Source organism: Mesoplodon densirostris, chromosome 10 (genome assembly GCF_025265405.1).
Source record: "Mesoplodon densirostris isolate mMesDen1 chromosome 10, mMesDen1 primary haplotype, whole genome shotgun sequence".
NCBI lineage: Eukaryota > Metazoa > Chordata > Mammalia > Artiodactyla > Ziphiidae > Mesoplodon > Mesoplodon densirostris.
The window spans coordinates 98576226-98600935 of record NC_082670.1 but is presented as its reverse complement, the minus strand read 5'-3'; the positions used below and the strand labels follow the sequence as shown (position 1 = coordinate 98600935).

Below are 24710 nucleotides of genomic sequence, written 5' to 3'. Positions count from 1 at the left end.
TTCCCCCTGCACTGCACGTGCCTGTCTTTCCCTCGCACATGAACAGGCCAAGAGAGCAGTCCCGTTCCACACAGAGTTCAAGGTTCACTTGGACATCAGCTCTCCCTGAAAGAAGCCATGGTTCTCCTTCAAAGCCACCTCTGAGGGGAGCCTTAGTCCCCCAGCAAGTCCAGCAACTAACTAATGGTGGGACACCCTCAGCTAGAACTCTGCGTTTCTTCCAAAGCTAACATTCCGCCCAAACCTAACTAGAAGGTTCATGGCTGCTGCAGAATTCACAGCACTTTCATTGACAATTATATTCTGTATTATCTCCACCCCAACTCCCTTCATTAATGTACCTATGTTAGTGTCCAATTTTTTCAAAATTTTACAAAAAATAATACCCTCAATACCACCTAGCATATTCGCCATCAAGATGATCACACGGACACACAACGTCAAACAGAGCAGCAACCGTTTGGGTCTATGTTTTGTTAATCCTAGACCAGAATGAAGCACTCCACGAGAGAACTGCATGACTTACACCCATCATTTCCCTGTAACACAACCACTTCCCTCTTCAACCCGTAACTGTGGACACCTGAACCCCCAACCCAAGTGCCTCCATATCAGCATTAATTGGCAATATGGCCTCCAAAGAAGGATCCAGCTGGCATTAAAATTCCAAAACACATAATAAGGTCTATTTCTGACTTTGCAGAAAGGACACATGGTTAGACAACTGAGTGTCTAATCAGCGGTCATGCCTCATGTGCTACCTCCACACTCTAAATGACAGGGTCCACCTTATACACTCATTCCTTGAAGACATCTGAGTGAGTCATAGTTTCAGGTCAACAGCAATGAGACATTGGCATGTAAAAGGCTGGCTTCTACAGGAAACATCACCGTCTCCAACCTAGCAGTATTCCAAGAGATACCATGAACTTCTGCAACTTAGAGATGGAGACCCCTTGACTAAGCACACAGAAAGAGCATCATGACCAACAGTCTCTTGGACCAACCAGGACACAAGGGGATATGACTGCCCTCAAGGGAAGCACAGAACAAGATCCTCTGTTAAGGCAGAGTAAGCTCTCCCCTTCCCCAGCACTCAGTGACCACAGGGGCAGTTTCTTACATGGGGTTCCAGATCACATGTCCTCACCCTACCAGACGAAGACAAGAAGGCTCTTGTCCATACTTACTGAGGGCTGAAACTCCAGGCATTCTTCCTCAAAGTCAGGGTCTACCTGATGAAAAAGAATCATCGGAAATTAAAACATCCATTGCTTTCTCAAGGACTTGGCCCCGCTAGCAGGAGACTTCAAGGCCTGCGAATATCTTTGGACAGCTAAGAACTTCTCCCTTCCCTCTGTTCACGAAACCAGCATGCCACAATCACAACACACGTCACACGAGTACAACACACATGGAACAATCTACCAGTCACCGATAGATGGCTCTCAAATGTAGACAGAGGAACACAAAGAATCCACTAGCAAAGCAACAGTTAAAAGCCTGAAATAAATAAAAGATCAGTATCCAGTCATTGATAATCCTGCTTATTTCTAGTTAGAAATTAAAAAATGTCTGGCTTCCAGCAAGAACTACATTCACCCCAGGACATAACAGATAATGCAACCACCAATGATCTTTGGCAAACCATGTAATCAACATTTCTCACAGCTGGTTAGCTGGGTCCCTAACTTCCTATGGCTCCATTTTAAATTTCAACTTAGTCTTGATCTTCGGCTCTTCAATATTTCAAAATCATCAGTTCATACAAGTGTCAGGCATCCCAGGGGGGTTGGCACATTTAGATTCAGCCTTCCTTGGGGTCAGCTGCAGGAGCAACAGTGACACCCAGGCATCAGCTTGAAACTCTCTGAGCAGTCTCACCAGTGGTGCCAGACGACAGGAGGTGTCCCTTGATGTACGGCTAGAATCTGCTATGAATATGCATCGTACATCTTCCAGAAGATCAGAATAAAACTCAACATCTGTCACACGGTAACACGGCTCCTTAATTTAATACAAAACTAAAAGGGAAATTCCTCCCATCCTTCAGTGTTGAGTCTTGCCTTTCCTCAAAAACCCTTCGCGGTCATTTAAAATACATCGCCTTGATTTTTTACATTCCTGTAAGTAAAAGACCCTGTCTATTCCACTAAAGCTCTGAGTAACCAGGCTTTATAAAATTACCTAATTCTTTATGGGCTTTAATGCTTGCAGCTTTACATACCATGTTTCACTGCGGCCAAGTCTTGGTCATTCATGTTAGGATCAGGGTCGGTAAATAAGATGCGGTGAGAGTAGTAAACCAGAGCAAAATGGAAAGATATGGGCTTCCCTGGTGGCGCAGTGGTGGAGAGTCCACCTGCCAATGCAGGGGACACGGGTTCGTGCCCCGGTCCGGGAAGATCCACATGCCGTGAAGCGGCTGGGCCCGTGAGCCATGGCCGCTGAGCCTGCGCGTGCGGAGCCTGTGCTCCGCAATGGGAGAGGCCACAGCAGTGAGAGGCCCATGTACCGCAAAAAAAAAAAAAAAAAAAAAAGGAAAAGGAAAGATAATCCTAAAACCCTGATTAGCATTATTTTTTTTAAGATCTATTCTCTTAGCCACTGTCAAATACAGCTGACCCTTGAACAATGCGGGAGTTAACACGTGTATAATTTATAGCTGGCCCTCCAAATCTGCGGCTCCCCATCTGCAGTTCTTCTGCATTCTCAGATTCAACCAGCCACAGACCGCGTAGCACTGCAGTGTTTACTACTGAAAAATATCCACAGGTAACTGGACCCATTCAGAGTTCGAACCCGCGTTGTTCAGAGTCAAGTATACAACACAGTATTATTAAATGAAGTCACCAGGATGGACATTGCATTCCCACGACACCATTATTTTCTAACTGACCTTCTCCCCACATCTTCATCAGAATCCCTGTCAAATACTAAAATATGTTGACGATTTTTGCGTCTTCTTGTCTATAAGCAGGGAAATGAGGTGGAAGGAAACAGAAAAGCAGAAGGAAAAGCTAGGTAACTGAGCATTACCCTCAGCCCCTAACTACTCAATGGCTATAGGTAAGTGAGGAAAGAGCAGTGCATCATCCTTGAAAGAGAAAAACTATGGGGCTGCCACTTACCTCTGCTGCTAAGTAATGCCCGGTAGCAAGATGCTTGAAACGGAAGAGGCTGTTCCAATATCCTGCTCCACCCCGACACGGGTCATGCTGGACCACCTGCAAGAGGAGACATGATCACCAGGAGTGGAAGAAATGTCCATCCAAATAAGGGCAGCACCGAATCTGAGACACCACCCAGAAGTCATAGTGCAGGAGCCGTATTTAAGCTGAAAAAAATCATTATCTTCCAACAAACCCGTAACAAGTATCATATGTATTGTTAAGCAATGTTTCTCCAAAGAAAAAAGAGTCCCCTAATTAACATAAAACGGTTGTAAGACAAAGTTCAGTGGTTTTCGGATTATTTGCCTTAATCATAAGGAAGAAGTTAAGATCCTGGACTTCATCCACAAAAGGCGAAACAAACAAACAAAAAGAATCTCATGGAAAACTGTAACAGCAATTTATCCATGCACTCACGCACTATAATACACCCACACGCCTGTGCTTTGAAACTGGACACTCACAGTGCCGGGGCCAATTCAGCATACAAATAAATGTAACTGTAGCTTCTGCTCATGATGGAATAACTGGCACTGGAGTTGCTGCCATAAATAGACACCTCACACAATACATGAACACGCCATAGACGACGAGAAAACTGAGTAAGATATACAAAACAACTGGGTTCCGATGTTGGATGGCAGGGAGTGCACAACTGTGATCTCTGAAGACAGGGAAATAAGGTGATCTCCACGACTGCTCCAGCTTTCTGTGGGGAGGTCCCCCTTCTGGACAGTGACATCGAGAAGAAGTATTCAAGCAGAGGAGACCAGTCTCACTGAGGTGAGGAGATATGTCAGAACTTAAGGAGGCTGAGGTGACTGGAATCTGTCAGGGCAGAATACGGAGCTCCCCAGAAGAAAAGTTCCAGAAATCTGCACAGGGGCCTCCTTTAGTCTTTGGCTAAATACCAAGCTGCATATGTGTAAGGCGAGACCCCACAAGGCCAAATAAAAAACGAGAGGGTAGTCACAAGCTCAGCAAGCCAGGAGTTCACACAGGACTAGAAGGTGTTCTGATTCTAACAAGCCAGAGGAGAGGCCGGTTGAACACCTGGGGCATTCAGTATCGACGTCCAAAGGCTCACACCTTAGTAGCAGGGCTAGTCTAGCCCTAAAAAAATGCTACAGTACACTTGACCTAATGAAGCTTTAAAACAAACCTCCAAAGGATCAAAGTGATCTACAAGTAACTTTCTTTGTCTGGCAAAACAAAATTCAATACTCTTTAAAGGAAGGCAACAGATCCAGATAGTCAACAAAGGAGCATCACAACATTCCACATATTGTCATAAAGCAGCGGACAGGCAAGAATCAGGAAAATGCAACCTGTCAGACAATATCGAATGACCCAGTATGTCCATGTGGGTAGGTGGAGGCTAGAGAAATATGTAATAGTGACCCCCAAATTTTCCCATTTTGATACATACCCACACATTTTAAGAAACTCAGTGGTTTCAAAGTAGGATAAATACACATACACACACTCATACATGCATCAAGACACATCATAATTAGGTTAATGTAAACCAGAAATAAAAAGAAAAAATTTTACAGTAGCTAGGGAAAAAAAGAGACACTATATGCAGGGAACAAAAGAAAAGAAAACCACTGAATTCACATCAGAAAATAATGCATGCAAGACAACAATGGATGAATGCCTTCAAGTACAAAAAGAAAAAAACTGTCTATGTAAAATTCTACATTCAACAAAAATATCCTTCATGAAGGAAGGCCATATCGAGAAATCAGAACCTTTAATACACTGCAGGTGGGAACATACAATAGTGCCTTCAAGACAGTCTGGCATTTCCTCAAAAGGTTAAACAAAGTAACCATATGACCCACAATTCCACTCCTGAGAGAACTGAAACTGCTCACAGAAACTTGTGCATGAATGTTCACAGCAGCATTATTCACAACAGCCAAAAAGCAGAAACAATCCAAATGCCCATGAATAGCAAATAAAATATGGTATATCCATACAGTGGAATATTATTTGACAATAAAAAGAAATGAAATACAGCTATGCATGGCAACATGGATAAACTTTGAAAACTTTATGCTAGGTAAGAGAAGTCAGGTACAAAGGACCACATGTTGTAGGATACCATTTACATGAGATGTTCAACCTGGGCAAATCTATAGAGATAGAAAATGGACCAGTTACCAGAGGTGGGGAGGGGCAAATCTGAAGAAAAATGAGCTGTGACTGCTGCGGCTCGGGAATTCTTTTGGGTCAACTAAAAACCATTGAGAACTACACACTGTACATTTCTGAACTGTGTGACATATGAATTGTATCTCAATGAAGCTGTTATTTTCAAAAACGAAAAATAAACTGATCTTTTTAAATGAAGGTGAAATAAAGATATTCACGGACAAATATAAAGCTGTTTTCTTGTCTTCAAGTGAGGGCTGAGAGAACTGGCCAGTGGCAGACCTGCACTACAGAAATGATAAGGGAGTTCTTTAGGCTGAAGGAAAATGATTCCAGATGAAAACTCAAATCTGCACCAAAAACTGAAGAGCTGGAGATGATGACTATGTGGGTAAAAGACTCCTGCCCTCTCATTTTTCCATGTTTTTAAAATGCAAGTGACTCCTTAGACAAGGCAAAAAAAATAAAAATGCACTATGGAGTTTGTAGCATATATAGAATAAAATGCAAGAGAATATCACCACAAAGAACAGGAAGGGAGAAACAGAAGTGCAGCTGACCCTTGAATAACATGAGCTTGAACTGCAAGGGTCCACTTACATGTGGATTTTTTTCAATATTAAATACTACAGTGCTACATGGTTGGATGAATCCACGAATACAGAGGAACCACGAACACAGAGGGCTAACTATTAGTTACACGTGGATTTTTAACCATGTGGAGGGTCAGTGCCCCTAACATCCATGTTGTTCAAGATTCAACTGTATACTATCGTAAGGTTCTTACATCACGTGTAAAAAGTTATGACGATATGTAAAACCGATTGGCAATGAGGTGAAGATGTATAATGAAAACCCTAAATCATGACCAGAAATATAAAACACATGGTGTTGTCTTCCTTCTTTTATTTGGAAGGGGCACTTAAGTTTCTAAAATCCTCAAGGTGAAAATAAAAAAGGAAGACGTACAGTGTTGCCCTAGAGTATTCAGAGGGAAAATTGGCAGGGAACAGTTTTGGGGGGAATAAATATTAAATAGCTGTTGCTTCTCAGACGATAAAATATAGAAGATGTTCTACAGTGGACTTCTGGGTTAAGTCAGTCCATACGGCACAAACTCTCCCCAAAAGGTTGACATGTTTAATTCATTTCTATCAGGTTGTGAGTGAAGAAGACACAGTACTTGCTTTTAAGGTTCTAAAGTCAGTCACAGTGACTTCTGTAGGGTTCTGACATTTCTAATACTTTTTTAGTTTATGAATTAAGTCCCAAGTCCCTACAGCCTGGATATATTGCCCTTCAGGATCTGGTCTCCTAAAACAGTTTCTGTCTTATTTCTCATGACTATCCTCTGCCGTTCATCAAATGAGGTTACTGAGTTCTAACCCAAGGTTGCCTCCCATTTCCAATTCCACGTTAGTATCTTATATGAAGTGACTTCCTCCATTCATCCCTTCCTTCTGAAATATAGGTCATCCCGTCAGCACCAGCTCAGATGCTAGCTCCTTCAGGAAGTCTTCCTTAATCCCTTGCCCTCCCTCATCTACACCACCAGAGGACAGGGAATGTGCCTCTTTGTGCTCTGGAGCACACCATACTTCACCATCCAGTATCCTTCCATCCTATCACCAATGTGCAGTCACCTACAAATTGTGATGGGTTAGGCACTTGATTACATATTGCTGTGATAGATAACTGAGCTAGGGAAAGAAAAAAAAAACAGAAGGAAGAGATGATCAGATGATCCAGAGAAAGAAATTTCTAACTTCAGTTGGGAGTTGGCTTCCAAGGTAGCTATTATTTTCCTCCACAGGAACATCTGGCATCCTTCTGATATGGCGTGATGTGTTTGTTTCTCTAAGTCATCCCAAGTCATCCATTGTTTTTGGAACAAGGTGGGTTTAAGTACCTGGATGTGACTTATTCCTATAAATCCATGAATCCTTTCTCCCTGCCTGCCCCACCCCATCCCTTACCTCCACCTCCCACAGGGCTTTTGAACTAGTGGCAGATGTGGCTGACTGCCGGCCGGTAGTTCTCAGGAAGACATGCTGCTTCTTCCTGTGTTCGTCACAGGTGAGAAACTTCTCCTGCTCGGCATGGAACAGCCTCACCACGTCACCCTAAAAGTCAACACACGGAGGAATTAAGGAAAATGCATTTAAAAAGAGAACCAAAGAGGACCCAAGGGCTGCCCAGCCTGTAACGTATCAAACTTACCCCCTTTAATATGTCGTCTTTGTTATCACTCCATTTCATGAAAAGGACTATTTTCCAGCTTGTATTGCAGTTGACGGAATTGACCTAGAAAACAAATTAGAGTTATTTTTTCACATACCCCTCAACAACTGTGGTTTCCTGTGCCCAAATGCCTTATTTCTGCCCAAGAAGCAAGGCTGTTCTTCCGCCCTCCAAGCCTAAAGACTGACACCATTAAGATCATAGAACTTGCAAATTCAATTGGCCTGATAGAAGTCTTCGGTAATAAATGGTTCATTTGTACCAGTCAGTATGTATGCTGCAACTCTGGCTAACAGAACCAAGCTTCCTGCCCTCCTGGAATGATATCTTCTTCTTCTTTTTTTTTTCCCCAAGTCTCTTGTACTATAGCCAAAAAGTAAAGGCCCAGTGAAAACAAGTATGTATAAAATGAGATGAGCTACAAAGGCAAAAAAAAAAAAAAAGTCCAATGTATACATTCTAAAATGTTAATGATACAGCCATTGTTTGTACATGAAATATATGCCAAGCACTGGGCTAACCTTCACTAATATATTTTATCCTCAGCAACACCCTAAAAAATAGCAATAACCATCATGCCCATTTCAGAGGTAGGAAAACTGATGCCCAGGGAGACTGGGTAATGAACCTACAGTCACAGAGGTAGGGAAGGGCAGATTCAGGATTTGAATCCGTATCTGTCTGTTTCCAGAGCTTGTGTCCTCCAAACAAACATTAGGCAAACATTTATGTCACAGTCAAGTTATTGCCCTCGTGTCCTATAATTGCCAATTAAGTTAAGTAGATGTACTGCCAAAAGTAAGATATCACTCTCACAGGGCTGCCGATGGCCGGCAGTGTCCCCTTCTTATGAATTAGCAAAAGACACACTCTTTAGGGAGACCAATTAGAAAAGGGTACCCCTCTGGCCAAAAACACTTGGTAAAGGGGACCCTTCTCTTGTTAAAGAAATTAGAAAATAATCCCCCAGGGATACAAAGCTTAGCAAGCTGAGCCCTCAGGTGACTATCAGCCCCCACCCAATGAACAGGCTTATATAACCTCATGTGGCAGGCCTGGCTCTCGGTTTGTTCACCTGCAGAATGGGTACACTGCCCCGAGTCACTACTCAAGTCGCTGTGAGCACGCACATGCTCTGGCCCCAGGAAGGTTTGCTCCTGCAGCATATGACTGCCCACAAGCCACAACTTGATTTCCCTTACCTCGTTGCAGCCTGGGTTATCCACCAGCTGATGACTGCTGGCATGTAAGGGCTGGCCAGCATTCACGGGGTTCAGAACAACCTTGTCACCTATGACCACCTGGAAAGGAAAGGACCAATAGAGCGTTTCACAAAACAGGTCAGGACTGCAGACTGACCAGTGGCTAGTTCTGGCAGGAGCTGTAAGAGCCTGCATAGAAGAAGGCCCAGCTTCCAGCAAGTAGAATGATACAGCACAAATGCACAATTAACTCAGCTCAGGATTCTATCATTACCTAAACGGGAAAAGAATTTGAAAAAGAATGGATACTTGTATGGGTATAACTAAATCACTTTGCTATACACCTGTAACTAACACATCATTGTCAATCAACTATACTCCAATATAAAATAAAAATTTTCAAATATATAAAGAATGGAATTTCAAAAAAATTAAAAATTAAAAAAAGATTTTAAAACCCCAAAGCCTGACCCTGACCAGGAAGGGGTGATATTCACAGGCCTAAGGGTAAATTTTTGTCCACAATTGTCAATGATTATCCAAAGGCGATCTCAAAGTCAGTCCAGAGCAGGAAGAAAAAAATCGTATCTTCGTTAGCTTCAGTTAAGGCACTTGTACAAATAAGCTCTAACTAAATTTTAGGAGTAGAAGCAGATTATTGCCTGAAGTAAGTCTTTATCTTTGAAAGAATAAAGCTATAAATTTATATTTCTAAAGCAATGACTTTTATACTTTTTTGAAAAGTCGTAGTAAGAAATACATTTTCTATTATGACTCAGTCATACAGACTTATGTGGCTATATGTGTATATGTATGTATGTGTATATACATATATGCATGTATATATAGAAAGATATAGAGATCTCTATTTATCAAAAAAAAAAGTCACCCCCCCAAACAATCTTATCCCCATTATGTTTAACACAGCTTGATACTGCCTATTCTATTCCACTTTCTAAAATGAGACTCACAAGCTACTAAATTGATCTCTTGGCCCATGAGTAGATGAATACCTGTCCTTTGAAAGACACTATTCTACAGGTATTCAAGTCCATCTTACTTTCTCAACTAAGGCACAGCTAAACAGCTAAGCTTAAAGGACCAGAAAGCAAAGGACTTGCTAAAAATGAAGTTCAGAGCAAAGCACCCTTGTCTTTTATTATGGGAGTGGAAGGAAGAAGAATAGAAAGGATGGTTTCCTAAGGTGTAAAACACACCTATTCTCAGTTTGATACATTTGGGGAACACATACAACTAAATTTTCTCTAACTCAAAATATATTCAAGTTAAATATGTCAAAAAACCCAACCCTTTAGGTGAAACCTAAGCTTTACTGGACTCGTTCTTCTATACTCAGTGGATGATCACTATGCACTGTACACCAGCTGCGAGGGGACTGCTCAGGTACTAGATGCTTCAGGTATATTGTATAGACTTTAATATGCACACAAACATATAAACTAAAACATATCTAAACGACCCAAAGCTTGGATACTTCAATATTAAAAAATGGGAAAACCCAGTTTCAGGTGAAGGCAAGTTAAGCTTTTTGACAAGAGTTCACACTGTTTCAATACCTATTTCTTTTTGGTAGAAAACAACTATTTCAGAATCTTAACGAGGTTCGAGATATAGCTGATAGCATTTAAACATAGTCACTGTTAAGTATATGCCTGCATAATGACTTATTAAGGTAGCTAATAAGTATCAGAACTGTTCTAAGTCACCCTGGAAAGGATTTCTGGGGCTTTATAACTTAATGACCCCTCAGGAGAGGAGCCAGCTCGGGACCAACCACAGTCACTGAAATGGAAGCAAGAGCCTGCAGAGTTATCAACAAAGAGGAAGTGAGGATAATCCTAAAATCCACCCTCCTTCCCTGATGTATCTACTTCTTTTCCATCTTTCTGTCCTAACTTGATTTCTACAATAGAGAAGCATTTCTTTTCCACTACTGATCTAGAAGGACAGGGACGCTCCCCAGGACACTCATACAGGATAGCTGCTTTTGTGGTAAAGTTACTCAAGTAATGGGCTGCTCACATGATTTTTTTCAGAAGCCTAGTAGGAAAAAAACAGAGCTACTGTATTTAGGTCACATTGCTCTCCAAATTTCCCTGTTTCCCAAACACTGGTTTCCATAGTGATTTCCTTCTCCTCATACAGGATAAGCCTCTGGCTCCAACTTTAAATTTCTCTTAGTTGACTCTAGTGTACGGTTATGGTTGGAGGCCTGGCACAGAGCACGCCCTGGGCTGGGCATATGCACTTACACTGTCTCCGATGGATCGCAGCTTGTAGAATGGCTGAATGTAAAACCAGGACCCTTCGTTGCCAGCCTCGTCCAACGTTACTCTCATGGCATTCTTCTCCAGCAGAGCTGGAAGCCTCTTATTCACTGTTAGGTATTTATTACTTTTCAAATGCAAGAGCTGAAAACCACCAAGAGGATAAGGTGAGTGTCAGCACGTCTCCGAATCTCTCCATTTCTCTCTCAGTCATATAAGATATGTATCAAACACTCCTCCCACCACTGAGCCACCTGTGAAGTTAGAGGACCACAGAAGTGGCTAAGGCAGGGAATGATTAGAAAAGAAGGAACACCAAAGGGAGAAGTAGAAGGAAGAGGAGAAGACATAGTTTACCCCCAACACAGCCCTGGACAAGATGGATGGCGCTCAGGTCAAGTGCACCATTGGCTAGGAACAGCACTCTGCCACTGGTTAGCAGCAAGGGGTCTAACCCCAGGTAAAGGGACTAAAGAACTGCAGTCTGAATATGCCCTGACATGAAGGTGGAGCTAAGGAAGGGCACTTTTGAACAAGAGAAACAGTTCAATTTAATAAGTGACCCCATTAGGGGACTGTCAATTCATTTGGAAAAAACATGGCTGCTATGGATTTCCACCTTGAATTTCTAAGCACTCTATTCTTAATTCTTGTGTAACAGTTACATGAAGGGGATGGAAAGATGGAAGATCTAGATGTGAAACATCTCATAGTAAGTCTAGACCAGGAAGAGCTGACCAAGGCTTCCCAACTCAACAGGCCATAATAGAAGATGGAAGGGAATATGAAAGACCGTCCAATCCCTGGAGAAATGATAAGACTAGCATGGGACACCACTTCCAACTGCCAGTATCTCCCTTTTCAGGTTAACAGATACAGTTTCTAGAACACTCCTAGGAGGCCCACAAGTCTTCTTGTCTCATCTGTGAGCCCCTGACATCCCCTGGCCATGATACATAAGGCAATGCCTTCCCAAGCTTCCGTGGTACTCTGCTGAGTAGCCCGTGATCCCCCATGCACCTCTCCAAGTGCTGGACTCAGCTGGTTTATAGCCTGGCATTACCTACAGGTGATCCTCAAGATCTAGGCTGGGAAAATAAGAAATATTAGGTAATAAGTATTCACAGCATACTCTGTGACAGGTACCTCTCAATCATCCTAGGCCACAGATACCATTATTATTCCCTTTCTGCTGGTGAGCCAGCTGAGGCATGGCAAGAGTTCTTGCCTAGCACCTAACAGGAAAAAAAGTGGGAAGGAACTCCTTTGTCATTTGTAAAGTTAATATTAGTATTAGTAAAGAGAGATAAATTAGGAGTTTGGGATTAACATATACACACTATTCTATACATAAAATAAACAACAAGGACCTACGGTATACCACAGGGAACTATATTCAATATCTTATAATAACCTATAATACAAAAAAATCTGGAAAAGAATAGATATATGCACATATGTATAACTGAACCACTTTGCTATATACCTGAAACTAACATAACGTAAGTTAACTATACTTAAATTTTTAGAAATGGTTAAAAAAAAAAAAAAAGCCACATTTGGCCCTGGACTTCTTCATACAGTTTTCTGCAAGGATAGACCTAGGTGGATTTTTTTTTAGCAAAACCTGTTGTAGCTGTTTCTTAAATTTTGTTTTATCCTGTCAAATTTGAAGGTACCAGATATAAACAAGTAAACCTCACAACCCGTGATGTAAGACATGAGACCTATCATCAAATATTCTACCTGAAGGTACAGAATTGCTTATTACTTCTGGCGACCAGCTCGTGAACCAATTTTTACCAAATATGAAGAACTTTCAAGCAATGCAAGTTAGGCCAAAGCGCAACAGCCAGGCTCCTCTTCAGAGAGGGAGCCTCCCATCTAAAAAATGTGGACAGATTTTAAATGAACAGGACAGAGGAGAGAAGTGGACTCTTGCACTGAGAAAGAACCAACTAAAAGCCCAAGAGTCCAGCCCACATCACAAGAAATGCTAGACCTTTTGCAATAAACTGGCTGTCTCCACGGAGTCCTATCTGTCCAAACCGGGTTTCGTGTGCTTGTTTTTCATTTCACTCTGTGAAGGTTCAGCTCCACGACAGAACAGCGGCTTTGACCCACCTGGATCACGTTGCCATACTGGATCACGGTCCCCAGCAATTTCCTGTTTTCTGTCTCATTCTGCTTCTTTTCCAAGTCTGCAGCATGCTGTACATAGAGGAGGAAGATGGGTCACAAAGAGGAAACAAGGGGTTATATATTTCTCTGCCGCAAGGTAAAAGCAATATAGCCAGTTCATACAAGAACCACAGAAATAAGCAAATACCTAAGTACACCCTGAGGCTAAGAGCAATGAGCAAGGGATTCAAGAATCCAACCCACTATGCCTTGTTTGCTGGCCTTCTTGGCTTTTCAAAAATGTATTCATTTTTTAAGGAATTCATGGACATCTGGTTAGGGTAAGACTAAGTCACAAGCTTATGTATTTTTAAAGAAAATAGGGTAGGGTTGGAAGGGAATTTGCATAGCCCTTTTATAATTTGTACAGGTCTTCTTTATAGCTTTGGACTAAAATAAAACAGGATTTAAATACTGGTCTTGTGACCTGGAATGTGTTATTTAACATCTTTGCAAGCCTCAGTTTCCTCTTTTGTAAAATGAAAATAAAAATAGTACCTTCACCTCACAGGAATCACACAGCACGGTATCTCATCACTGCAGCATTCATGGAGTGTTAGCTATTATTGTTACATACCAATTATAATTTATTTAATTTTCATAGTAGTTCCCTGAGGAGAAGATCATTATCCCAATTTAATAAAGAAGAAACAGACTCAGAGAGATGAAAAAGTTTGGTCGACACTGCACAGCTACTTGAATGGGTACAAAAGGAGTACTATTTTCTCTACTACTGTGTATATTTGAAATTTTGCTTAATAATGTCATTTTAAAAAAATTACATATCTATTAACTAAGTAAGAGATAATCCTCAAACCCACATTTGGGTTAACTCCAGATTTACACATTCACAAATGAGGCTGGAGATATTACTAGTGCAGCTCTGGCAGGCCAGGGAACATGGTAAAACCAAATAGAGGGTTCCCATAACAGTTTGCCAAGGCCACCAACCCGCACAGCCATTTTTCCTTCGTTCACCTGTGTAGCTCTGCAAGTCTGTTAGCATATTATAACCAAGGGGAACTAGTTTCATCCTAGGCAATTAAACTGCTGTTCCAATCTCTGATTCCCAAACCCAGACTAACTAAAACAAAAGAAAAATAATGGAAGAAATACGGCATCTAATCTGATGGGTGACAGAAGCATGATGATGACCAATGATGTACTTCAGAATCGTTTCCAATGTTCTCTTCGTAGAGTCTCCCCTTGCCTTGAGGCAAGATGCTACCAGATGCCAGTGGGTTAATGGGCTTCTTTCCCAGGGAACACATCCGCATTTCCACACAACCCTTCTGGACTTGGTCTTGGTTCCACCACAGACCAGCTTTTTTTTTTTTTTTTTTTTTTGCGGTATGCGGGCCTCTCACTGTCGTGGCCTCCCCCGTTGCGGAGCACAGGCTCCGGACGCGCGGGCTCCGGACGCGCAGGCTCAGCGGCCATGGCTCACGGGCCCAGCCGCTCCGCGGCATATGGGATCCTCCCAGACCGGGGCACGAACCCGTATCCCCTGCATCGGCAGGCGGACTCTCAACCACTTGCGCCACCAGGGAGGCCCCACCACAGACCAGCTTTATCGTTTTGGCCAAGTCGTTTAATCTCACCAAGCCTCACTCAGCATTCTCATCCACAAAATGAGGACAATACAAGCCTTTTTTCTCCCTAATCATAGAGATTACAGAAAATGCATACCAGACACAAAAAAGGCATTCAATAAATTTTAACCATTGTTATACACAAGTTTCTGTAACTAAGAAATGTTCTAATGAAAACTTCAAAAGGTGAACTAAGGCGGGTGGGCAAAGAATCTTTGTTTCCTTCAAATTCGGCATTCGCTCCACCTCTACCTGGCGTATAGGTATTTTTAGGAAGGAACATCTTTTGAGAAAAATAAGCTGTAGGAAGCAATCCTAAACCAAAAAGAAACCACATTTATAGGAGGGTAAGGATTTGCCTACGTTTGTGTGGATGACTGCAAGTCTGTAGCATATGTCTCAACCCTTTAAAACAATGGTCTATTCAGAGGCTTCCCTCTTTCTCTTTTGGAATTAGTTACCAGTCTGCTATTCTCAGTTACAAAAAGGTAATATCCACTGGGTTCAAGACACATCCAGAAATAATGCCAGCGCAGACACCATGGCCATCCTTGGCATCCAAACCGCCCTAGGCATGGCTCTCCCCCACCCTCTCTTCCCCTCCATAAACACCTCCCCATCCCTTCCTCCCACCTCCGTTCTCCCTATTTTCATGCCTGAGCTGTACCCCATCCAAAGAGCTCTACAGTACCCACAGGTTCTGCAGGTAGTTTAAAAAAAAAAAAAACACTGGACTGAATCCACTTGGAAGGCAGGTTTGTACTTTGCAGAGAGCCATTTATTCTTTCTGCTAAGCAGTTCTCAGCTAATAAGGACAGGAAAGTTGAGAAAGCAAAAAAATGTCAAAGGGGGGGAAAATCAAGGAATTCAGTAAAATAAAACATTTTCCAACAAACAAATACAAATTTTCTCTGCTCGAAACACCACACCAAAAGGATTCACCTTGAGAAAATTATAAAGTACTGTGTCTTGAACTTAAATGATATAAGAGCTCCTGTTTAAGAGGGAAAATTCTCATGGATATTCCTCTTACTCTCAAGAATTTCCAGTGGCTTCAATCTAAGAAATATTAATCTAAAATATTAAGTTCCTACCTACGCTCAGACTAAGTACACAGTAGTAATCCAGTGGTCACTGGCATATCTAAAAGGAAATGTCGGATTAGTCACCAAGAAGACACATATTTCATATTTAAGACTAATTAAACACCAGCAGCTCTAAAGATTAAAGGTCATTCGTGTACAAACATACAAAAGATAAAATTAGGACAGAAAATACACAACTGGAGAATAAATATCTAAGAATATCAAATATCACATCTGAAAACTCCATTAAAAGGTTTAATGATGACCAAGCCTACATATACTAAACAAACATTCCATGCATTAAGCTTATGGACCATTCTAAGAATTCACTTTTCCTATAAGCACCCTTTGTTTAAGGAGAAAACTCTCCCACTCACTTCACCTTTTACTAAGTGTACAAATACTATATATGTGTTCATTTGAGTTCACAAATCAGTCTTTAGATAACTCCTCCACAAAACCAAATTTGTTCCCTTCCCCCAGTTTTACTGATATAACTGACATATAATTTGGCTTTCAGAAAAAAAATCCATCATGATTTTTAGTCCAAAAGGTTGATAAAAAAAGGAAGTAAAACTAACACATTTTAAATCAACTATACTCCAATAAAAATTAATTTTAAAAATAAAATTTTAAAAAAGGAAGTACAGTACAGACAATATCTGGGCCCACTGATCAAGGCTGCTTTCACCTTTGAAAAAATTAGATCTGGTCTATTAAATCCCTCAAGTATATTCTAAAGAGGAGCCCACACTGTAAGACAGTGAATTTGTATAACCTTTCTAAAGAATAATCCAGCAATATCTACCAAAAAGTTTTTCAACGGGCATAATTTTGATTTAGCAATCCCATTTCTAGGAGTTTCTCTAAGAAGATAATCTGGCATGTGCACAAGGCCATAACCATCATTTATTTTGGGGGGGAATGGCAAAAACTGTCAGAATCCTGAATACCTCCTCCCCCCATAGGGATTGGCTGTCTAAAATTACAATACTGCTATGTCATGGAGTAATCAAGTAGCCATTAAAAATACAGAGCTACCTATTTATTTATGACATATTAAGTGGGAAAAAAAGCAGATGAAAGAAAGAGAAGTGAGGGACTTCCCTGGCGGTCCAGTGGTTAAGACTCCATGCTTCCAATGCAAGGGGCATGGGTTCAATCCCTGGCCAGGGAACTAAGATTTATTTTTGGCACCGCCAAAAAAAAAAAAAGGAAGAAAGTGAGATGGCATGCCCCCATTAATACTTTAAAATAGAGAGATAAAGGAATAAAATAGGGGATGGGAGACTGGGGCACATACCAAGATTACCTTTGAGGATTAAGGTTTAGAGGTCTTTTTTTTGCGGTACGCAGGCCTCTCACTGCTGTGGCCTCTCCTGTTGCGGAGCACAGGCTCTGGACGCGCAGGCCCAACGGCCATGGCTCACGGGCCCAGCCGCTCCGCGGCATGTGGGATCCTCCCGGACCGGGGCACAAACCTGTGTCCCCTGCATCGGCAGGCGGACTCTCAACCACTGCGCCACCAGGGAAGCCCTAGAGGTCATTTTTTTTTTCCTTTTCTTACTCATGTATACTTTGGAGCTCACCTCCTACAATACTCACTTCAGAAACACCTTCATTGTACCTCTGTGGCAAGAAGCCTAGATTTTTAAAAAGCCATCTTAAACGTGTTATCTTTTCAGTATTTAAAAATCCCAATAATTTAAGTACCTGTTGCTCTTTTCCCTTACACAATGGGTTGTGGACAGTTCTGAATTTCTAAGGGAGAAATCACGCTCTCTGCTATGGTCTCTACCACCATGAATCACCACAGACATTACGATGCTCCCTAAGCAACATCAAGGTCAACCCCATCACAGTCACCTGTTATTTTATTTCAGAAATGGAGAAACCATTATTAAATTACTACAGAGACGTCACTGGAATGGTGGAGAACCTTATTTAAGGTCAACAAGCTCTGAAGTATCTAACATAAATTTTAAGGTTTCTGGAAACAAGCAAGGCAGGACCCAGGCTTCAGATGACAATAAAGACTCCTCACTCCTCTGGTTCCTCCTAGCTTGTAGAAGCTACGGCTTAAGGTAATGGACCATTTCTCAGAACCAAAACAATGTAGGTGCTGTTTCAAGGTAACAGGTAAAAATGCTGTCAGGGAATGGTAGTCGAGGGCTGTAGAACAAATTATGTGACTTGCAGATGGGGGAACCTCATTCTGCCAAGAGTCTTGGGAAATCACGACCAGGGGAGTTAGAATCCAGTTATTCTCTCAGAACGAACAGACACACATAGCAACCAGCCACTAGATGTCATTGTCCTTCAGGGAGTTGGTGGCATGTTGCTTATCCTAGTCAATAGGAAGTCAACTGGTCTAGACGACTAATTCCTTAAATGGCATTAATTTAAAATAATCTGACCTTTGACTGGGGTGCTCCACAGTAGCTGACAAAAATAAAAATGAAAACCCACTGGAGACTGGCCGTCCGCCCCCAAAGGCAAGTGGCTGCCCAAAATACAACATTTTAATGACGGCACTAGAACATGTGGATGACTTTCAGACACAAGAGGGGGAAAAAAAGGTCCAGCCAAGCAGGAAAGCAGGAACTGCACAAAGTTAACAGCCAAGACCTGCAAGTCATGTCAGTGATCCTGAATCAGGAGACAGTGTTGGTTTCCTTTTAAAATTTATTTAAAACAAAAACAGCATGAAAGAGAGAATTTATTGTTTATTTTAGTAAGGAGTTCAAAGTCCTTGGTCACCTTTAGGGTCGCCTTTTCCAACTCTGTGGTTTTTTCATGGTTCATTTGTGGCAAGGGGTGGGAAAAGGAACTGCTGATGAAACAACACACGTATCACAGGCTGCGAATAGTTGGCCAGAGGACGCCATCCTGCTGAGCCATTCCTGTACTGGTGTTGAGTGTTATGTTTTAAACTTTAAGGGAAGTAGCTGCCAACATTTTTTAAAAATTGGGAGATGACACATCAAAGCATGGATTTTAGCTTCTCTTGAAGAAGCAGATGATGTGGCGGCAGTTCCTGGCCCGCCTTCCCACGCAGCAATGGCAGGGAAGCGGAGCTGCCCCCTAGACCCGCACACAGGCACACGCCCCTTAGCAACCCAGCCCACCAAGGCCTCTTGGTTCCAACTGGCTTCCTGCTTGGCCATGAGGAATCTGAATTTACAACTACAGCTGTAAAAAGCGTAGGAGAAGAAAGGGGTTGAGATGGACTAAGAATACCTCAGTGGACAGAATCAATTTCATCCCTACCTTACCCAGTGCAGCTGGCTGTGACTTTGTCATTCATTAGTCACAAAGAAAGCAAGCGTGAGCCCCACGTGCTCACAGATACCCTACATCCTCGGCTATCATCACTAAGTCTCAAGAAAGAGCTTTTTTTTTTTAATTAAGTTAGTAAATATTTGAGTGCCTACCATATGTTGTAGGCAAGAGGGATACAGCAACGAGCAAACCTGACACAAAGTTCTGCCTGTGAGTAGTTTACATTCTAGTAGGGGTAGAGAGCTGATAAATAAATTAGAAAGATCATGATAAGTGATGTGGAGAAAAATAAAGCAGAACAGGGGGATGGGGAATGGACTGCAATTTCAATACCACAGTGGATATATGTCATGTCTTTCTTCTCCACATCCCAAAGAAGTTCCACACAGATTAGCCTCACAGAAGAATTATATCATCTCGACACTAGAAGAATTATATCATCATTTGACAGATGGAAAAACAGGCTCAGAGAGGCTCAAAAATTTGCTTATGGTCACAAAGCACATCAGCCGTAGAATGAGCATCTCTTTTATATGCCAAGTAATAGACAAGATAAATACAATGATAAAAGCTAAAATTTTCTGAGCACTTATCACATGCCAGGCATTGTTCACGTGTTTTATGTTTCATTTCATGTAATCCTCAAAACAACATCTTGATGTGGATATTATCATTCCCATTTTACAGACGAGGTAACAGAGGCACAAAATGGCTAAGTAACTCACCCAAGATGTCCAGTTAGTGAGTGGTGAAGCTAGCATTCTAATCTAGGCAGTTCGCTTCCTGAGCTTGTGCTCATAACCAGTACTGTACCTAAAGCCATCCCAGAAAGGGAATGGCTGAGAAAAAAGAAACTCTCAAGACATCTCAGGATGACTATGACCCACCTTTCCTTAGGGTCAGCTCCCTTTTAGCCCTTTATCAAAGACTGTATGAAAGCTGGTATCCAGAGCTACAGGACTGCAAAACTCATCTTCCCGACCCATTCCACTCAGACAACCCACATGGCCGCGCATGAGACCTCGCCATGGAGCTCCATCCCAATACGTACGTGTAGTTTGTTAAGCAGCACTGCGTCTGTCGTGTTGTTGGTTCCTGGCTTAGCAGCTTTCCAGAACTGCTTCTGGGCGGAGTAGCGATTCATGGGACATAGTTTAAAGAGGCAATCTAGAAGTGAAACAAACAAGTAAAAAGCGTTACTGAGGAAGTATATACACTCACCCTATGAAAAAAACTTTCCCCTTTTATGTCTATAAGGCATTATAAATTACATGGAAGTGTAAATGCTAAGTTACAAGGCCCTTTTACAAACCTCTCCTTTGACCTTTAATTCTCACCGCCATTATGTGAGGTTAGAAATGAGGAAAATGAAACTTCTAGAAAGTAAGTCAAATGTCCATTGTCACACAGCCAGTTAGGGGCAGAGCTGGGACTCAGAGTCCAAATTCAGAGCTCTCAATGCTGCCCCAGAGTTATCTCCTTTCCTTTATGATGGACAAATTGAAGGGCAGTAGTCTCACTGTATGCAACAGTACATACAAACATTTCTGGATATAAATCCAACTCACTTCAATTCGACTACATTTAAAAACAAAAACAAAAGCTTATGTGGAGGCACCTCCATGGGCAATGGTCTCTTGAGTGTTGTTTACCAGATGATTCTCTGGGGAGCAGGAAGAAAATAAATGAACTTGCAGAGACATTCTGTGTCTTCTCCCTCTCTCTCAGTGCATGGTGATGTGCTTCTGTTTAGGAATGCCTGGGGTCATGACATTTTACACTGTTTTATGTAGTAGAACTAACTCACAAAATGGACTAGTGGCTTCAAAAGATGTCTGCAATGAAATCAAAACACCGAAGAGAGGAGTAATGCAAACCCCACAAACAAGAAAAAGGAAAAATAGTGATGATCTAACCAGATGTGAAGAAAAAGTCACCCAGATATTAAAGACTGTTTTAAAAAACACTTAAAATGTTGTCTCTAATGATGAACGTTGCCCTTAAAGCAGCCATGTGCCTTAAGATATTCATGATAATATGCTAATCATGATTAAGAGGACACATTATTGTTTAACCTTAATCTTTTTTTTTTTTTTTTTTTTTGTGGTACGCGGGCCTCTCACTGTTGTGGCCTCTCCTGTTGTGGAGCACAGGCTCCAGACGTGCAGGCTCAGCAGCCATGGCTCATGGGCCCAGCTGCTCGGTGGCCTGTGGGATCTCCCCAGACCGGGGCACGAACCCGTGTCCCCTGCATCGGCAGGCGGACTCTCAACCACTGTGCCACCAGGGAAGCCTAATCTTAATCTTTTTCATCAACATATATTTTCCTGCTTGCTTTTATAATGTATACAATCTATTCGTACAGTGACACATGTATATAACTTTTAAACACACACACACACACACACACACACTTTAGGGGTATGTCAAAAATTTTTGATAGGGATATGCCATGGAAAAAGTTTACAAATAACCGCTCTAAAAAACTAATACTAGAATTGATACTCACTCTCTGAAAATTTTACCTTTTGACATACAGGATTTTCAAATGGTATTTGTACAGTAAAATTAATAAATTTGGAATGAACACCCAGATTTGGAAAAACTGCACCCTGAAAGTAGATCGGATAAAGCTTTTATAAAAAACTTAATCTACTAACTGTACACTTATTCTTATCTGTTCACTGAGACATTCCCTGAAAGGACACTGAACAGCTAAAGACTGTCTTTGTCTTAGCCAAATAACTATCTCAAAGTAAAAAATATTCATTTACTGTCAAGGACACAGCTACTAAGTCTTTCCTCTAATTCAGATCACCCTTTCTTCTAGTTGGAATCAATGAACTTTTACTAAGTACAGTGCACACAAATACTTGACACTGTTCAGAAAATAATTTTTAGTCAATTAACTGTAGAAATAAAAGGTACTTTCCCATTTCTGTAACCTCCTTCGTCACTAAATATTTCTACCTAGTCACAAGCAGCTACCAGACAAATATAAGATCACTGATATCCATCTTTATCAAGAATATAATCCATCTACTGAAAGTAATCGTTAGTGCACATGAAAGACGCTATCCAGGTCTTTAGAGAACAAAGGACATGGCAGGAAACTGGTTTAAAAGATAGGGCCGCTCTCTCCATCTCTAATGAAACTCACAGGTCAGTGTTATTTGCTGTATCAGTGGCAACTTCATGACATCACTGAAAGACACAGTTTTTCTACCGCTTTGATATATGTGAACTCCCCATTCACCCTGAGAACAATCACATACAACCATGAGACTACCAGCCAGGGTTAAATGTCCTATCTTTGACACAAGACAGAAGGTGGCATTTGCGCAGGACCAGGGTGACTTCCTTGATAATCACAAGACTTAATACCAAAAAACCATTCAAAACACTTAAGTCACTGGTATTAATATCTGATACACAACTTTTTATGGATTAAATGAGGTTAATAATTTCAATTTTCATCAATAAGAAGACATTGAGAAAAACGATTATTTTTCCCTCCAGCACAATTCATATGATGATGGCTAACTGGTATGCATTAGCATCCCACCCCATCCGACCCATAATTTGACTTAAGTTGATTTGAGGATCCAGCTGGATCTATAACACCAAGGGATTAACATGCAGTGGAAAGTACCATTTTACAACTGTTGATGGTACTGTCAGTGGGTATAACCCACCTAACAAACCAATGGACTACACACAGGCTCAAATTTCACATAGCTTTCCATTCACCTAAGATGAGAGTGTGAATTGAAGCACTGTCAATCCAACCAAAGCCTTGTTGTAACTTCCACACCAACTATTTTTCTTGGGCAAAACAGAGCATTGTACTGGATTAAGCATTTTTACAACCAACCGTCTATGTAAATATGAGATGCTAACATACTAGTAACAAAACCAAATTAGCCTTGCTGATTTTGTCCTGTCTTCCTGGTTGCTTAGCAACTGATTCAAAGTGAAAATTAAATTAAGCAATTCAAATATGATGTTAAAGTAACCTTCTGAAATTTTGCACTTCAGTGGCTCTATATTGCCCTTTGCTATTTGGATGGCACAGCAGGACAAAGTTAAAGTTCTGCTGGATTCCAATACTGTGCTAAGTATAGAAATGCACAAATATAGGGAATCTGGTGGAAAAATTGTACTTATTTGGGGGAAGTATGTATGTGTGTATATGTATGTGCATGTACACACACACACACTGTGCTTTGATTTTGCCCCAAAGAAATGCCACAAAGATCTCTTACGTGACAAGTGATTTTTCAAGGCTTTTAAAAAATAAACTAAATTAAGCTTTCAAAAAATTACTTTGGAATATTCCTAAGCTTTAGCAGATGCCACACTGGGCTAGCAAAGGAGAAGTGAGCAGAATGGAGGGGCTGGGTTAAGTGTTAAAGGGCCCGTGGGCTGAAAACAGGCCACAGCTGATCTTCCATCGTTTAAAGAGCATTCCAGGGACTTTCCTGGTGGCGCAGTGTTTAAGAATCCGCCTGCCAATGCAGGGGACACGGGTTCGATTCCTGGTCCAGGAAGATCCCACATGCCGCAGAGCAACTAAGCCTGTGCACCACAACTACTGAGCCTGTGAGCCACAACTACTGAGGCTGCGAGCCACAACTACTGAAGCCCGTGAGCCTAGAGCCCGTACTCCGCAACAAGAGAAGCCACCACAGTGAGAAGCCCGCACACCACAACAAACAGTAGTCCCCGCTCGCTGCAACCAGAGAAAGCCCACGTGCAGCAACAAAGACCCAATGCAGCCGAAAATAAACTAAATAAATAAATTTATAAAAGTAAATAAATAAAGAGCATTCCAGAACTTGGAATGATGTGAAGGGAGAACACTCAACTGCTTAGCAGCTGCGTTAACCATGACCTTAGGACTTGTGGTGCTTGGTTAAGAAAAGACAGGAGGGGACTTATCTGGTGGTGCAGTGCTTAAGAATCCACCTGCCAATGCAGGGGACATGGGTTCGTGCCCTGGTCCAGGAAGATCCCACATTCCATGGAGCAACTAAGCCCATGCACCACAACTACTGAGCCTGCACTCTAGAGCCCACGCTCTGCAACAAGAGAAGCCACCACAATGAGAAGCCCGCGCACCGCAACGAAGAGTAGCCCCGCTCACCGCAACTAGAGAAAGCCGGCGCACAGCAACGAAGACCCAACACAGCCAAAAATAAATAAATTAATTTTTTTTTAAAAAGAAAAGACAGGAGGAAGAGGAGCCACAGGTGTGCTTGGAAGCCACCTTAATGGGGTCCCCAGCGGGGTGAGAAAGCAAGAAGCCGACCTCAGAGGGAGCCACACATCAGGGACTCAGAGAATAAAGTCTGCCAGAAGAATGGCCGAAACCCCCCATCTCCTTGCTGTCCTCCACATCCTTAGAACTTTGAACTCTAGAATGTAAAGTGCCTGACGGCAGGGACTCATGTCTGTTCTGTACTCTCTGGTAACCTAGGGGCTAGGAGTAGTGTAGCGGCACAAA

At 41.8% G+C, this 24710-nt stretch overlaps 1 protein-coding gene across 1 annotated transcript in view; it reads right to left on the bottom strand.

The window, feature by feature from the left end:
• Nucleotides 1-24710, bottom strand: part of ITPR1 (inositol 1,4,5-trisphosphate receptor type 1) — a 324401-nt gene that overhangs the window by 183334 nt on the left and 116357 nt on the right. The window contains exons 5-12 of the mRNA XM_060109116.1: nucleotides 20256-20371; nucleotides 13189-13275; nucleotides 11050-11208; nucleotides 8777-8875; nucleotides 7554-7637; nucleotides 7310-7456; nucleotides 3132-3227; nucleotides 1191-1235 (exon numbers count right to left, since the gene is read on the bottom strand). Coding sequence (XP_059965099.1) covers nucleotides 1191-1235; nucleotides 3132-3227; nucleotides 7310-7456; nucleotides 7554-7637; nucleotides 8777-8875; nucleotides 11050-11208; nucleotides 13189-13275; nucleotides 20256-20371 — 833 coding nt within the window. The remainder of the gene's footprint in view (nucleotides 1-1190; nucleotides 1236-3131; nucleotides 3228-7309; nucleotides 7457-7553; nucleotides 7638-8776; nucleotides 8876-11049; nucleotides 11209-13188; nucleotides 13276-20255; nucleotides 20372-24710) is intronic.